This window comes from Xylocopa sonorina, chromosome 9 (assembly GCF_050948175.1).
Source record: "Xylocopa sonorina isolate GNS202 chromosome 9, iyXylSono1_principal, whole genome shotgun sequence".
NCBI lineage: Eukaryota > Metazoa > Arthropoda > Insecta > Hymenoptera > Apidae > Xylocopa > Xylocopa sonorina.
In genome coordinates, this window is record NC_135201.1 from 6,298,077 (window position 1) to 6,314,851 (window position 16,775).

At 37.6% G+C, this 16,775-nt stretch overlaps 2 protein-coding genes across 3 annotated transcripts; one reads left to right on the top strand and one right to left on the bottom strand.

Moving 5' to 3' along the window:
- Nucleotides 1–423: 423 nt before the first annotated feature.
- On the bottom strand, nt 424–5,133 carry Bap60 (Brahma-associated protein 60). 2 transcript variants are annotated; one of them, XM_076901345.1, is made up of 7 exons: nt 5,020–5,133; nt 4,299–4,430; nt 4,044–4,219; nt 2,034–2,379; nt 1,748–1,945; nt 1,368–1,630; nt 424–1,234 (listed from the first exon to the last, which is right to left on the bottom strand). In XM_076901345.1, exons 2-7 carry the CDS (start codon nt 4,410–4,412, stop codon nt 832–834), a joined length of 1,500 nt encoding a protein of 499 aa, XP_076757460.1. In that variant the 5' UTR covers nt 4,413–4,430; nt 5,020–5,133; the 3' UTR covers nt 424–831. The 2 variants fall into 2 exon arrangements, with proteins under 2 accessions (XP_076757460.1, XP_076757461.1); XM_076901346.1 differs by having other exon boundaries at nt 2,034–2,364; nt 5,020–5,132.
- Nucleotides 5,134–7,426: 2,293 nt separating this feature from the next.
- On the top strand, nt 7,427–8,723 carry Mp20 (muscle-specific protein 20 transgelin). The gene is made up of 4 exons (XM_076900674.1): nt 7,427–7,572; nt 7,856–8,067; nt 8,153–8,273; nt 8,399–8,723. Exons 1-4 carry the CDS (start codon nt 7,543–7,545, stop codon nt 8,588–8,590), a joined length of 555 nt encoding a protein of 184 aa, XP_076756789.1. The 5' UTR covers nt 7,427–7,542; the 3' UTR covers nt 8,591–8,723.
- The last annotated feature ends 8,052 nt before the right edge of the window (nt 8,724–16,775 follow it).

The following is a 16,775-nucleotide window of genomic DNA, read 5'->3' on the forward strand; positions in this document are numbered from 1 at the left end:
AAATGAAATAAGAATTGGATAACAGAAAAATTGATGACTCTTTCCTTTCCTTCATCTTTTTTTTTATCTAACACTTCAATATAGATTAGGAATTTATTGTTTTATATTTATCGAAACATTCAATTTTTTTCTGACAAACAGTGCCACAAAATATTTAGTACCATCTTCTATTTTTTATTAAAAATTAATCAACCATCAGATCTATTTGGAACAGAATCGAAATATTGATTCCATGTACTTTTTTTACGCAGTTGAAATTCACTATAAATGATATTTGACCTATTACATAGTACTATTTAATTGTTACAAGGCTTTAAATTTCTGTAACAAAATACTTGTATAAATCGAAACACGATCGTACAATAATTACTTTATTGTAATGAAAATATTTATTCCGCTACGCGGGATCCAGCTTTAAAATCGTTTCAGCGATATCAAAGGTTTATTTTATTATATTATACAGAATTTCATCGTGGATATAGTGCGCATAGCGGATTCGTGATACATGTTTTCACGAAAAAGGCTCCTGAAAAATTCTTGAATAAAGATATACAAGATTGAATATATACTTGCATTCCGTGGAATTCATTCTTCAAGGGTTACTGTACACATCTGTTTCCGTCATCCTTAAACGTTTGTAAAATAAAAAAAAGTATGTCGCCAATGTGGCGTCGTGCGTACTATAATAAGACAACGTCACAGAAGTACATAACACCGAGGCAAGAACGTCAAACACGTTAATTGATCGGGTTTCGCAATTAGAACAAGGAAAAAATTCGTATAAATACTTTACATAGCGATGTCACCAGTTTACTGTTATTTCGATTATGCTTATGAGTTCCTGATACCGAGCGCCTGTTCCAATTCCGCGCGTTTTTGTTGGACCTTTGTGTAAAAGTACCGACAGACGGCCTCCTGTGCCCATGGTTGATAGTAAAATTCCGCTCTACGCTCTTCCTCGGGATTACCAACCACGTCTATCATTGTTTTCAAGTCCCGTGTTTGCGAGATTATCCATTTGTTGATAAACTGTTGTGGATCTTTGGCAAAACTAAGGAAGAATTCTCGATTCGTTTTTAACTGATTAATAGTTTCAACCGTTTCGTGGATCTTGTTATCGAGACTTTGAATCTCCTGTTGGCTCGCGGTGGACAAGAGAAAATTGTTCATTTGAGTTTTTAATGTGTCGTCAACTTCTACGTCTATATCGTAACAGGCAGTCTGTTTTGTTTCTGTACCTGTAATTTAGAAAAAGGGACATATGCAACACAAGTAATGGATTAGAAATGACTATTGAGATGGGGACCAAAAGATTGTGGTCTTGAATACTTATATGTTCTAATCTATAGGTAAATCATTATTAATAGGTACCTTCGACGCTAATAACGTGATTAATTACGATAGGATCCGGAGGATGTAGTAGTGGATTTAAGCGTTGCGGTATTTCCGCGAATTTCATCCTTGAACAAGCGAATATTTGCTCCAGATATTTATCACAATTTATGAATTCCCTTTCGTGACTGTCTTGAAGCTTGTGTGTTTTTATATACTGCCAGAGAGCGGAAATAATGACAGGTCGCGTTTGAGTATGAACACCTAAAAGTCGTGCTAATCTGGGATCTAGTTTAAACTGTAATAAAAAAATGTTTACAAATTGTATATTTACTACCTAATATAGCAAATTTGGAAATGATAATAAAGATTTTTTATTTTGTCTGGAGTATGAATAAAATATTAGGAATATTACTTGTAAGGGTTGGTAGTCAAGCAACAAAAGAATAGTGCATCGGACATTTTTGTCTCCCGGTCTTTTTACTTGAAAACCATCAGTTTCTTGCGTCGTCAATGTACGATGCCATTCAACCAAGTGATTGTCGGGTCCATACAGATCTTTATCCAATTCTATAACTAGACTTTTAAAAAACGAAGAAAACTTCCTCTTTACCTGCAAAATTTGTAACATAATATAAATTAATACCAATGATTAATTAGTTTCGTTTGATTATGTTTGATTTTCCATTATTGATCTTTACTTTATTAGGATCATTTTTTGTATCATCTAAAAGTCGTCCTTCGACACGAAGCTCCCAAGATGCAACCGAACCTTCCTCACCCTCGCCAGCTTCTTTCGCTGGATAAAACGTATTAGAAATAAATATTCGTAATTTTCTTTTCTGCTTCATTGGACGTTTCAATGCTTCCTGTATATCTAATCGTTTTCTCATTATAGTCGCGTCCAGCTTTCTTTCGAACGCTAGCAAATCCATGTACGCTTGAGATTCGGGTACTAAATCGCGCACTTTCTGTGGCAGTATCTTATCTGCCAGCTTTTTCTTCTTCTTGGATGTGGAATGTGAAAAATCACTGTTCCAAAAATACCTAAATGAGTTTATGTAAAAAACCATAGATTCAAAAATCAATAAACCAATTTTGAAGCAATTATGAAATGCAGTGAAGTTCCTGGTGAATTTGGTAAATGGTATTTTTTTTCAACGTGGCTGCTTTGATGATGATTAACGAATTAACTATTAAGCAATTGAAATCAATTGACGTATTGCTTTTTGAAATATAAAATTATAAATACTACATACTACGTTCATTTAATAAAAAAAGATGATTAGTTGATAAATTAAATAAATTAATTAGATAAGAAGATGTTCGTTCGAACTGAATCAGAAAGATAAAAATTTTTGTTTTTCTATTTTCTCCTGACTTTATTTCCGCTTTTCTTTCCTTCTTTCTGCTGCTCTCTCTCTCTCTCTCTCTCTTAATTACAGAATAATTACAGAATTTTAGAGTACTGCTGATGGAATAACGAAATTCCTTAATTTTCATTAAATAGAGTCAGATAAATTATATCTCCCGTTTTAGAGGTGAGAGAGAGAAAGATGCTATAAGAAAGAGTGAGATAGATGATATGGACCTTACTCTGGAACCCCTGGCGCCATCTCTGTGAAAAGTGCTCAAACTGATCACACAGCATTATCGACAGCGAAGTAAACTACCTACCGACTACTGGCGCTATCTCTACGGAAAATACTAAAAACTAATGCTCGACTAGTTTTAGCCCTCCTCCAAGAGATGACGCTAGTAGTACTTGAGTAGTTTACTTCGCTGTCGATAACGCTGTGCGACCAGTTTGAGCACTTTTTAGAGAGATGGCGCCAGAGGTTCTAGAGTAGGGTCGGTAACATCTGTCTCACTCTCTCTTGTAGCATCTTTCTCTCTCTTACTTCTAAAGCGGGCGATATAATTTATCTGACTCTTTTTATTTAATGAAAATTAAGGAATTTCGTTATTCAATCAGCAGTACTTTAAAATTCTATAATTAAGATGCGAGAGAGAGAGAGCAGCAGAGAGAAGGGAGAGGCAGGAATTAAGTCAAGATAGCAATAGATGTGTAATATACAGCGTGATTCACTACTCGAGTAACAAATTTTTACAGCTGATACTACACCTGAAAAGCAACAAAAAAGTTTACATAAACCTAGGTCCGATTTACAAAAATGGCAAAGCTTAGTAAATCAAGAAGTTTTTATGAAATTTGCTACCCTCCACGTCTAAAAATAATTACTTAAATAGGGTATCAAAGTTTTCACAATTTACAAATTTCGTATCCCAAAATAAGTTTAAACTTTTATTACTTCACCTGTTTCGAGTTTCAGAGTAAAATAGGGACTATTATAATAGCAAATTTATTGCTCTTTTCAATATTGTTTGTCATTTTCTTGTAGGACTAACGGTATGGAAGATACGATCAATAATATGAGAGAAACTGCCGTTTCTCTCAAAAAAAACAAAAATTAATATGAATTTTTCTGTTGCTTTTAAGGTATAGTATCAGCTGTAAAAGTTTGTCACACAAGTAGTAAACCACCCTGTATAAGCTTCTAGTTTCTGTATAAAATAAGAAAGCTCAGAAAAATTGTTAATAGTTTGGGGATGTTCGAACGAATACCTCATTGATGTAGTGAGTTATGAGCAAATTAATACAAACACAAATGTGAAAGTAAACAAAAAATCATGCAGGGTGATGCACTTACGGTTTCTGTTGAGACATAGGGATACGTTGATCTGCATTTCTCTTTCCAACTGGTGGAGTAGGCATGGGTCCTTGACGCATATTTGTATAAGGCTGATTTGCTCTTATTATACTGGCTGGTCCAGGACCCGCATTAGCCATTTGAGGCGGTGGAGTAAATCCAGATCTCTGTTGTATCTGCACGTTTTGAAAAATTGTTTTAAAAATCCTTATCGTTATGTAGAATTCAGATATTTAGTTTATTATGTATACTCACAGGAAAATTTGGCCCGGAATATTGCCGTAAATTTGGAGGCACGGATGCTGCTGCGTATCTTTGCGGTGGAGGGCCATTATTCCCTGTATTTGGCACAGGAAACCTTTGCGCCATGTTTCTTAACTTATTACCCTGCCAATAAAGAAGAACATGTCTTTTATTTACACCAATATGTTATTCACCATTGCAAATAACTTTTACAAACATATAGTTCAGGTAAGTGGCTATCAAGAATGTTTGGTGTTGTCAAATGTTAACTTTTGTAAACAAGTTTACTTGTATCTTATTGCCTGTTCTCCATACAAAATCATTTAATTTCTCTAGAACACTGAATGTACTAATGCTGTTCTTTTAAACATATGTAGTAAAATTTTTCTGTCAAACTATGAGAAAACAAAAACATAACCTTAAATGATATACCTAATTATAATCTTGTTTAGGTTAGAATTAATTATGCTATAGGTTAAAATGTTTTAACGCAATTGACGTTAAATAGTGGTAACTCCACTACATGTAGTTGGTAGAAATATAAAGAAAACAAGCATTAAAACACTGTTAGAACTTTATTTGGACGTCAGTAAGAATGGAGTGCACTTTTTATCACAACACAAGTTCACTTGTACACTAATTAGCTTGCGATATTATATCGTTCGATGCAAATTTAAGTGTGAGACCACGAGAAAGTAGGTAAAGTACAACTAATAATGAACAAACAACTTACGCTTTTAAAGCTTCTATTCACTTTCTGCCAGGATTACTAAATTCTTGTAAAGCGGCAGATCACGGACGAATAGTCACCCATCTCGCCGTTCAGGGGAGCCACTGTCGACGTAAAGTGATGGTATGTTACCGACATCATTCAATTCAAATTTTTGCGAGAAATTTAAATTCTTGTTCGAAACGTAAACTCTCCTTTTTGTTGGCTACACTGAGCGCTTCAATTTTAAATGACTAAAGACCAATTTACATGTTTGTAAAGCGATTAAATAATTCATTTGTAACGGATGGTTTCAATTGAATTAAACGTAATTAACTTGAAAAACAGCTATACACTGTAGTGACAGTGTTTTTAAGAAAGCAGTTTTCCTTGACTCTTTGATTTTTTGTTATTTTTCATTAGATAAAAAGATTGACAAGTTCTTTCAACGTAACTATATCCTGATTATGTTTACTATTTACTGTCAACTTTTCTGGATAAAATAATACGAATGTTTTTCATAAATTTTGGGAATTTAAGTTTCTAGAGTTCTCTAACAATAGCAATAAAACCTTGAACATTCTCTAGCACTGAATAAATGATTAATAAACGGTAATAATAGAATACCTTGAATACCACCTGCGCGCACGGATTTTCATGAAAGTAGCGATTTATCATGAGGCACGTGGAAATTTAATTTCAAACGGTAAGCATTTAATAGCTGATAGAACGCGCTTAAATTCAAAATTGATTCAAGCATCCGTGATTATGGCCTCATCGTTAAAGCCGCAAAGTGGTTGCTAGAAAATGTAATGGTCCTGGCTTTGATTAAGTTCGAAATAACCGGGATTATTGGAACTCGACGAAAAGTTTGCATTCTGGGAACGCAGAGGGGCAATGGAAATACACAGTACGCCGTGATTATATTTAAACCTGAGTCAGTAGCCAGCGATTTCACCAGTGAATAATCTTCCATATTATTGGATTAAAAGTCGCATTGATTATGCAACTCATCACGTTGGATGTGCATAAACGTTTATATAGAAAACGGCCTTAAAGGGGAAGTCCTACTTTGCGATAAAAGTGGCGGTCTTTTTCGACAATTAACTATTTAAATGCTTGATATAATTATCTATACAAATTCTAAGATGACCATATTTTTTATTAAAACAATAAGCTCCGTTAGTCGCCTTAAAAACATTTTTAAACTGTACTCCAGTTATTTTGATATAAATATGTAATGTATTTTTATATTTCGTAAGCAATTGTATTTTTAGTTTCAAACGATGAAAATCTTTTATATGAAAACATTATGTAGATTACAAATTTTTAAATTTTCATCTTCAATCGCTCTGTTCTTCACATGAATTCGAAAAGTGGATCAACTTAATAATAACTCGGCCCGTATAGCGGCTGGTTATTTAAAGAAAAAAACCTATGACACTTTACGCAATCCAATTTCTTTTTCTTCTTTTTTCAAATACTCGAAACATCGGATGCAACGACGGAGAGGGCCATATATTGTTCGCCTCTGTGGATAGCAATATGGCGGTCCTGTGTGACGGAAGTTGAGGAATGCAAGATGATACCGAACAAAGATATTGCCTTTATTTTAATCGAATTCTTAATTAAATATTAAATCAAAATTATTTTCACATATTATACTTTCCGTAAACCCGTTTTTGAATTAAAAACAAATATTAATTTTAGATTAAAAGCGAGTCAATCGTAAAAGCGTGGACTGTTGTACTTTAAATGCAACTCTTTATTTATCCGACTGTTTAAGAAGCAAATGTTTAACGTTAACATAAATAACCACTGAAAGAAGCAAGAGGCGAGACACAAGTAGAGTGACCAAGATAGTGTAAGGAGAATTGTCTAGAATTAGTCAGCCTCCCGATCTATCACCACCTACAGTATCTCTACCAAAGAGATCACACGAAACGTCCAGAACGAAAGAAGTATTATACCATGCACTAAAACTATGAGATTCTAAAACTATACGAATTTAATTTCACTATGAAAAATCACCTCGCGCAATAAAAAATACACCAACTTTCTGCACATCTGATTGGCACTGTGTCTCAAGCCACCCTTAAACATTGTCCAACTCCTGTTTCTTCATCCTGTGACCCAACGATCGCTATCCTTGACTAGAACTATTCACGTCAGATTTTCCATAGAGAAAAATTAGATATAATAGGACTTCTATGTCTTTAAAATTAACAAACGGTTACAATAAAGCAGGATTCTCGAGTCAGTTGTGGAGGCACAGCTTGGCAGCCGCGATTTTGGAAATCCTACGTGTTACCTTCTGTCTAAGTGAATAAGTCGCTAATATTAGACCACCGAAAAGCGTGGAAAGCACTCACCCACAAGCACGTGCACACATCGACACCCGTGTGGCGTCGTCTTTTTCGAAATACAGATTGGACAGGTTCCTTCGGAGCGTGGGCCGTCTTCCCGCCACGTTTGTGGAGTATAAGAGGCACCAGCCCTCTGGCTAAGCACTTCAGTCCTCTCCAAGAAAGCCCGCAGGATACAAGCATGGCTCTCGAACGTCAAGTGCGCGCCAAGGTATGAGTACGAGGATCTCTGTGCGTGGATTTTTAGCGTGAACACGAAGGATAATTTAGCCAAGTGTTAAGATTTCACCACCTTCGAAACCCCGTTGCGATCGATTGTGAATTTTATCGCTGGTTTTAGTGACAATCTATTGATTAAATATAGATATCTGAAAATTTGTAGAAGTTTTAGGGGTTTTAGAGGTTTAAGGAGTGCTTTTTCGGAACGATGAGAGATTTTTTTGCAAATTTTCCAAGTTTTTCAAAGATCTGATTTATTCGAACTTTCATTCCAGATCGCTGCAAAGCGCAACCCTGAACAGGAAAAGGAAGCCCAGGAATGGATCGAAAGCATCTTGGGCAAGAAGTTCCCACCTGGTGAAACTTTTGAGGATGTTCTCAAGGATGGACAAGTTCTGTGCCACTTGATGAACAAGATCGCCCCTGGGTCCGTTCCGAAGATCAACAGTAGCGGTGGCCAGTTCAAAATGATGGAAAACATCAACGCGTAAGTTTATAACTTTTTCTGTCCCATTAAATTAAGGCACGCATTTGTCCAATACGATCCCTGAAATAATACCATTTTGAATTAGGTTCCAGAAAGCTCTAAAGGATTATGGCGTGGCCGATGTTGATGTATTCCAAACGGTCGATTTGTGGGAAAAGAAAGACATAGCTCAGGTGGTTACGACCCTCTTCGCTCTTGGTCGTACGGTGAGTTTCGTTAGAATGAAACCTTAAATAACGTCCGTTTAATTGAATTTAAATTGATTCCACGCACAGGATACGCCACCCTTCGAGCTGTCCACTTTAACTGATCTCTCAATCCCTTTTCGCAGACGTACAAGCACCCAGAATGGAAAGGACCTTACCTGGGACCGAAACCAGCTGAGGAATGCAAACGTGAGTTCACCGAGGAACAATTGCGCTCTGGTGAGTCTGTGATTGGTCTCCAGGCCGGTTCCAACAAGGGTGCTACCCAGTCTGGCCAGAGTATTGGTGCTACCCGCAAGATCCTTCTGGGAAAGTGAACAACCCCATTGACTCGTTTAGACAGGGAGAAAAATTTTTATTTTGTATGTACATGTATAGACATATAATTATGTACTTATTTTGTATTTTGTAATTAAATAATACGTATAATATATATTTATTGTTTAATAATGGTCTGATTGAATTGACGCTACCCTTGCCCAATTAGGCCATTTACGACGCCTTACGGCATCCTATATTTTTCATGCTCTGTAAAATTCCTTTCTCGATATGGGCCTGGTAATAATTAAGATATTTTCTAATTCCTAGTAGGTCTTTTAATAGAAACGTCACACTGAAATCTTCGTCACTTTGATCTTTAAATATAACCACGGAGTTATCCCGATTTCTTGGACGATTCGAGCTGAGTGTTCTCGAAATCGTAACAAAAACCTCATTTCTTACCTATATCTCGACTACATTCACGTGTTCATCACAAAATTTTGAATTAATAACTCGGATAGTTTCACGTGTTCATGTTTGTAAAAAAGAAAACTGGAACGTGTTTACTAGAAACAGCAGAATTTTGGCAAATCACGCGATGACGTTTTATCGAGCGTATAATTAGAATTGTGGAAATAAAAATATACGTCTAGTCGAAGGTTACAACGATTTGCGGAAAGTCTCAACGTGCGCTGTTTAAAGGTAAGCAAACAAGTGGAAATGCATGATATTTTCCGGTCGTTCCACATGATTTTCGGAGACTATACTCTAATAGGTTGAGACAGGGTAAAATATACACGATAAATTTACTAAATGCATCGCGTTATATTTATAATAAATTCCACTGTAATTGAGATTGCACTTTGCTGTCACCCTAACTTTCGTGTTAGACTCATCCGTTGTCGTATTATGTTTGTCATTAACCGAGAAAGTAAACGTTTCGTATTGCTGTACGGGTACATTATCGTGAAACATATAGAAGCGCTACGAAATGGATTGAAAATGCATAAGTTTACGTCACATTTATAAAAATGTAGAAAGCTGGACATTCTTGAACGCGATCGAAAAATTCTATTCACGGAATGCGAATCTCGTGGAAAATTATTGCTCGACGACAAATAACAGGTGGAAGAGAATTGAATTGCAACAGGACAGGTTGGCTTCTGACAACGGAACGGCACGAAAATAGGCGATATTGTAATTAGCAACTGTGTATCGCAGTTGTATACAGAACCAACGCGGGATTCGCGAGTTTGGCACGGCCTTCCTCGTAACAGGTCGGTCTAAATTTATTTTTGCTCCTTCCAGACACGCGAGGAGCCGTGAAACTGCGCCGTTACAATTTTGGAAAACGGTGGAGAAACGTGTTCCATCATCGTCGCTAATATCCTATAACCGTCAGCCATGTTGGATCCATCGGGAACTTAAATAATTCGATTCGGGACGGTCAGAGGTACACTATTTGTGAAATAAGGGACTAGGAAATTGGACGAGATCGCGCGACTGCACTCCACAAACAAATCTGGTGGGTGTAATAGTGTTATTTACAGAACGAAAAATGATTGTTTATTGCCAACTATAAAATATGCACGAGAGAGTACTTTTGTCACACAAATAAAGTTGTTACAATCCACAATGATTGATCATTGTCTCGTTTGAATTTTACCTTGGACTCTTTACCAGAGGAATTTTATTATTTCTTTACAGTGGGAAAACATAGTTAGAACGAGAAACTTTTTGTTTTGGTAGAAGAGAGCGAGTGAATAAAGATTGTACAATTTGGAGGAATGTTTGAAATAAAATGTTTAAGGTACATGTAAAGGCGCTCTTTTACGATCGGTTGCTATTAAGTTCAAGGTGAAAAGGATTCTTTGCAATGCGACATTGAGAAAATTAGAATACCTGGAGGTGAGGAGATGTAATGTTTTATAAAAGCATGCAGACAAATTGACGTGAATAGGCATAATAAATCAGGGGATAAAGATAGGAACTGTTTTGTGCCAGTGTGGCAAAGTGAAATACAACCGCGTGTATCTTTAACGATAATTGTAGTAACTTCATTCGGTTGGTACATTGCATTCATAGATTTTTTTATTGTATAAAAAAAGTTTACGTACCACTCTGCAAGTAATTGTAAGTATTTTTTAACAATAAAACAAATCTATCGCGAATATGATATTTATTAGCAAATTTTTAAGAACTGTTCAGTGTCTTTCTGAATTAACTTTCTGCAATTAATAAAGAAACGAGAAAAAAGAAATTTAATAATTTGTAATTGCAATTATAATATTGATCTTATCATAGTTCGATGTAGAATAACGTAAATGGTTCATATTCGGTGGAATAAGATAGCACCACTTGTTGGATAGCACTGTCGGTAAAATATCGATGTAGCTACCAGCGGGGCTATCCTAACATGTTGCAGTACTATTAACGAAGATGGCACTGCATGAACCTTATGCGTCATTTTTGAATTTTCAAAGTTATAAGGAAGCAGATATGGGATTTTCCTAATACTCGAAAAAAAGTCAGAAATATTTACTTCAAGCAATATTTATAACAGGTTGTTTTTAAATAAATTAATATGTTTCTAAAGGATTGCAATGTGCAATCACTTCAATCGCAATTAAGTATATTCGCAATATCTATATTGAAAGCCCAAGTTATTCCATCGAATGCTCTGCAAGTATAATCCTGGAGTAGTTTCAAAGTTGGAGATAGTATTGAAACAAATATTGCCAACTAACAAATTGAGACAAGTTGTAACTTTTACTGTTGGTGAATGTAAAATAAAATGAAGTGAAGTTAACCAGACTAGAATACTTTGGACTCAGGAATAGACATGATCGAGGTAGTCGTTCTCATTTCTTACATACTTGGCGTGAGAAGCAACTGTGCCTTTTGATATGGCGCCAGCCATAGTCGTAGCATTTGCCGCCGTGTTAATTTAAATCATTTTCCACTATTACCTTCGACCGTTTGTTTAAATCATTTTCAAACAGTTTCTCCAAGCGGCGGAGTATGATAATCCGAGTGAATTCGTATCGGATTTCTAGAGAACGTCTCGTAGAAAATTTCCCAATTCATAGATCTTGGCACTGGCCGTGTCACGAGCGAAATATTGTAACCTGCTAATGAGACTGTAAACAATGCTAACAGCGTTATTTTCAGGCACTATTTTTTAGTAACGCGATTGGAAAATTATTTGACGCGTTTTGAGGATCAGAAAATACACCTTTGTGGGCAATTCCTAACAGGCACTTGCAAATTGCCTAGAAACCATGATACGCTGATCAAATTTCTTACGTGTCATTCATATTTCATCGAACGAAATAGCGCGCCAAATATTAGAGTACCTTGTTTTCAGAAACTCGGCTCTGTTTATGCAACCTTCTTTTTGGAATATTTATTTTGCACTCTTTAGACTAGCCTAATCTGACCGAGTCTAACGTGCGGTCAAAGAACGAACTGTGGCAATTTCTAAAATTGATGAAACCACATCTAACGACGCGTAACTATCCATGGACGATACAATCATTCCAGTGAACACCCTATTCTGGCAATTAAACTTGCGATCGTATTTCGTCACGCGAGCAGGTTTGCGCAACCTGTACGCGGGAGTGTCCAGGACGATTCGCGTGCGATCGCGTCATTATGTCACTCTAATGTAACGAGTTAGCGGACTTGGAATTGGCAGCCAGAGGGGAAATATTAAATCGGCTATGCAGAAGAGGGAAGGTGGCGGGATATTTCAGCCGGGTTACCTTGAAAAATATTCGTCACCGGTGGACGCGCGGTTACGGCTACATGAAAAACTGGGCCGGCTGCCTAACTTCTTGCCTGCCTTTCTATTATCGGATCCCTATCAGATATCATCATTATTGAGGAAACTTTATTGGCCCACCGAAATATCCCCGGCCGCGAGATAAATTGTCGCACGTGCGACATGGGCCGGCTAATCTGCTTTGTCACGTTTAACGAATGCGTTAATGAGCGATTAACGAGCGGAGAGTAACGCGCACGGAAGCCTCGGGGCCCTAATTGCGCGAGATTAATCGAGTAAGCGCGTTCTGACCGATTCGTCGGAATTGTTCATCGAAAAAGTAAATTAAACTTGGATAGGGAAAAATTGACTGAGTAAATGCGTAATATCAGAAACAGAAGAAAAAGATTCTCGTGTATATATGAATTACAACGTGATGCAATTCAACCGAATTCAGGACGGTCGATCGAACGAACAATTTACAAGCTAAGCCGGGCAATTAATTTGGCGAACGACGAGCGGCGGTCCACGCGAACGTTACATCCTAAAAGCCGACCAACAATGGCGACTAATTAAGCCGGGTGTTCGATGCGTGGCGGGCACGGCAACAAAGTGCGCGAAATTGTATCAAAATTAGGATGCTGACTGTGCCATTGGAAAAGGGAATTGAAGATTGTCCAAGTAATATTGGCAGAGTAGTTCTTGGTGAATAATGAACCTCTATAATTAACTACGAGTAAGCGCGTAAACGTAAGAGCTTTCTTTGATGATGATTCGGCGTTGTAAGGATCGTCGTTTTTCTCATAGCAGAAATTCACCGGCCGTAATTCGAATCGATATTATGAAAATTAGGAGAGGATTTCAGCATCGCGCCTGACTCGAATTTCGCGTATAAATTCTCCAGCGCGATAAATTCGATCAGCCAAAATTCGATGGCGAATGGACCGCGTATTTCATCGTGATTGATAGGCAACCCGGTACCGGAAGCCGCGTCATAAATCTCGCGATAATTAACTCTGGTAAACTGCACCAAGTTTTTGTCCTTCTGCGAAACACGTTAATAAATTTGAACGGATCAATTTTATTTTTGGCAAATTAAAAAGGCGTAATAAGAATATTTATGGGTTGAAATATCTACGAGGGATCAGTATATCGCGTAAGAACGCGGACAGTGAACATTCGGAAGTTTGTTTAAAAATATTGGAACGCTCTCTTCTTGATGCTTCGCGTATTTTACGTTATATGACCCACGCCAGAGATTATCCTTGTATTGTTGTAAAACAAATGAATAAATAATTTACGTGTTTGGGGTGGGCATATAGGAAGAAAGCGAGTTTGGGAACCGAGTAAATTGTTTGCGAGGAAGACCGGTGTTGTCGCCAACTAGTTTGTGTTATCCAAGATGCACTTAATGATTCATACTGCTTGCAAAACACATAATTCGTCACTAGTCATTGTGTCTCGGTTCTACTTTTAACAATTACGGTATATAGCGATCCACGGTTTCAGACTCTTGGGTGCTTGCGCAGACCTGGCCCAAAATGAATCCAAACCGCAACTGAAAAGTCCCTAGCCTCTCTTTCGTAGAGAATTTTAAATGGATCCAAGGTGTCGGCTATTGAAGATCCTGACACGTGTAAATTGTGAAGTTTGTAAAGCTTGCAATTGTTGAGAGATGCACACTGGTGCTGGAAAGTTAGTATGCGTTACAGATTGAATCGGAGTTCCTAGCAAGTTGAGATGGAAGACATTATTAGGGCAATAGTTAGTTAAAGTGGTAAACCTTCGGCATCACTCCGAAAATCCATCTAATTAATCTCTTTCAATTGAAAGGCCGATAGGAGCCATTGTGCTTGTGCCAAACTCTTACATTCTATAAGTAGGTCGTTCACTTAAATGTTCGTATTCACTAAACTCCACTATTCAACAAAGCCATAAGATTAATCGAGGCACTATCTATAATTGGTAGGATCGTTGTTATAAAACCTGTATGTATACGTTATTGTATAGTGGCCTAAAAGAATCGTTCACTTCGAAGAACACTAATTAAAATTAACGAATTTAATTAGCCGCATTGGACAAACTTCAGAGTGATTGCTAGGTTGCGTATATTAAACTTGAACTCTGCTTGGAAACGAACAAGACTACAGCCGAGCTAAACTTGGACCAGATCAAGGATTATCGCAAAAAATACTATAAGTACTAAAGATTTACTTCGCGAGCCTCTTGTCAGACTTTATTTACATCTAATTTCGATCCAACCCTGACCTAACCACGACCGAACCAAGGACTATTGCAAAAGTTAGTCTAGATTAAACGCAGGCTTAACTTAGATTCACACGAGGCTGACTTAGACTGGAGTCTAATCACGATGGATTCTTAATTCGGTAAGACTCGCAGAATGAAAGCTTAACCCAAGTTTTAAATGCGACCAGAGATAGAAACCAACTACAACTAGAACTTTCTCCTAGTCCAATACCCTCAGAACGAGAATCTCGCTAAACTTAAATATGCAATTAATAATCAGAATACATTATCTTCTCTCAGTCTTACCAACTTGCATAAACTTAGAGCACCTGTAAACCAGATAGTTACCAACCACAAGGTATACAGCTCTTTTGGAGGTTCTTGCACGATGAAAGAAAAAGCAGATCACTGCCGTTAATTATTATTATTTTTTTTCGACTTCCCACACCCAAGAGTCTTCACACCCTTCATCTTTTGCCTTCGATTCCGTTCTCCGCTATTCGGGCTGAGTCATCCTGCGTGCAAGTGTCTCGAGGGCGTCTGCTAAGTCACATGCTAAATTTGGTTACCTTACCATCGGGATTGTATTACGCGCGTGGGTTTATTCTAATATTTCGGATGGCCGCGATGGCAACTAGGCCGTCCTCTTTCTATACTTATATCTGTTTTCCCGAGCCTCGCGATCTCAACCTATCGTGATAAAGGAGGAAGTGCCACGATCGCATCGCTAGCACATCGTCCATTACGAAACTCTCATGAACTTGTTGCGCGTTGCAGGAACGTTGACACTCGAAAATGAACGCGGGATTTAGCAAAGAGGATCTCGATTACGTTTCTTTTACTTTTTTTTATTTATATCGTATCGTGTTTGTAAACACGCGTTATTTTTACATGATTTCGACTTTATCCCGCGGAAGACAAACGATCGGCTGTACAGGCTCCGATCGCTTCTAAGCAGAAGAATGAATCTTCGCCGAGTGAATCATGCGAGAACCCGAGCAGCTAGTTTACCACTTTTTTTTCTTATTTTTATAGTTTTAGAGCAATCTCTGGGCTTTTCTTGTGAAATTTTCGTGATCGCGGAGTTGGATTTCGGAGAAAATGGCGCAGGATTCGGTGAATTTGTAGAAAGGAAGGGTTGAATCAATGGTTTTCGAGGGATGCCACGACGAGAACTCTTCCGTGATCATGTAACACCCGCAGTGGGACGGAAATAATTTCAGCTTCTGAAGCGGGGTGAAGGAGAGAGACGGTCAAGTGGAACGAGTCAAGAATTTCTGCATTATGCGCTGCACTAGCTCAATTTGATGCCCGTTAATAGGACCCATCTCTATGTCGCGTGAAATTACCGCTATTATCGACTGAATTTCAACGCCTAGAGAACTTTATATCACAAACGGTGATCAAAACTTCAAGATTAATATATGGTTCAATTTCTGTACAAACTCATTGGGATACCATACGCGTCGTTTAACGTCTCTGTCAACATTTCGATCGGGCATTTTGCAAATTTCCCTTGCAGCTGCGTTGCATAGTAGATGCTCGTCGAGATCGTTGCACCGCTTGGTTAAATATAAATAAAACGACTACTTTTCGCGGTGCGATGAATTTTTAAGCACTTCCTCTTTACGGTTTCCGCTATTTTTGACACGATCGAACGAACACCTATTCTCAGAAACATAATCGGATTCCGTTGTCAATCAACGAGACAACGCTCCACGATGATGTGCCACGTGTCTACGGACAATGTTCTAATTATGTACCTGTATCCATGCATATTTTATCGTTTTTGTATTAAAATAGCTACGGAAAATAGCAGTACTTAATATTTGGCGGAAAGTCGTAATGGTATTCCAGAGTTTCGAACATCGAATTAAATTCTCTTACCTTCTCCAAAAAAAAGAGGAGCATGTTATAACCGAGTTTAGTAATCTTAAATTAACGGAGCACCCAGACCTCACCAAGCAAGAAATAGAACGTAATATTCCGCTTCAACATCACGCAAAGAAATCATACTTCTAATCGAGCATCAAAATCCGATCTAAACCATCTAATCTAGCAGCAACAAAAATTTCCAGAGCAACTACGACAATGGGAGTTTCTAATTTTGATAAACCTTCAAACCAATAAATTCCACGTAACGGTAAGAGAGTTCCACGAAGGAAGTCCAGCACAATGGCTTCCCGAAAGCTGGTTCGCGTGGGCGCGGGCAGGGCGATCATATACTCGGC

Bases quoted from the DNA above. Each gene is read 5' to 3' on its own strand.
- Bap60 (XM_076901345.1), bottom strand. From the start codon at position 4,412: ATGGCGCAAAGGTTTCCTGTGCCAAATACAGGGAATAATGGCCCTCCA. The intron at 4,220-4,298 runs GTGAGTATACAT...CAAAACGTGCAG, and splicing joins ATTCCGGGCCAAATTTTCCT to ATACAACAGAGATCTGGATT. The intron at 2,380-4,043 runs GTAAGTGCATCA...AAACTCATTTAG, and splicing joins CCTATGTCTCAACAGAAACC to GTATTTTTGGAACAGTGATT.
- Mp20 (XM_076900674.1), top strand. From the start codon at position 7,543: ATGGCTCTCGAACGTCAAGTGCGCGCCAAG. The intron at 8,068-8,152 runs GTAAGTTTATAA...ATTTTGAATTAG, and splicing joins ATGATGGAAAACATCAACGC to GTTCCAGAAAGCTCTAAAGG. The intron at 8,274-8,398 runs GTGAGTTTCGTT...CCCTTTTCGCAG, and splicing joins TCTTCGCTCTTGGTCGTACG to ACGTACAAGCACCCAGAATG.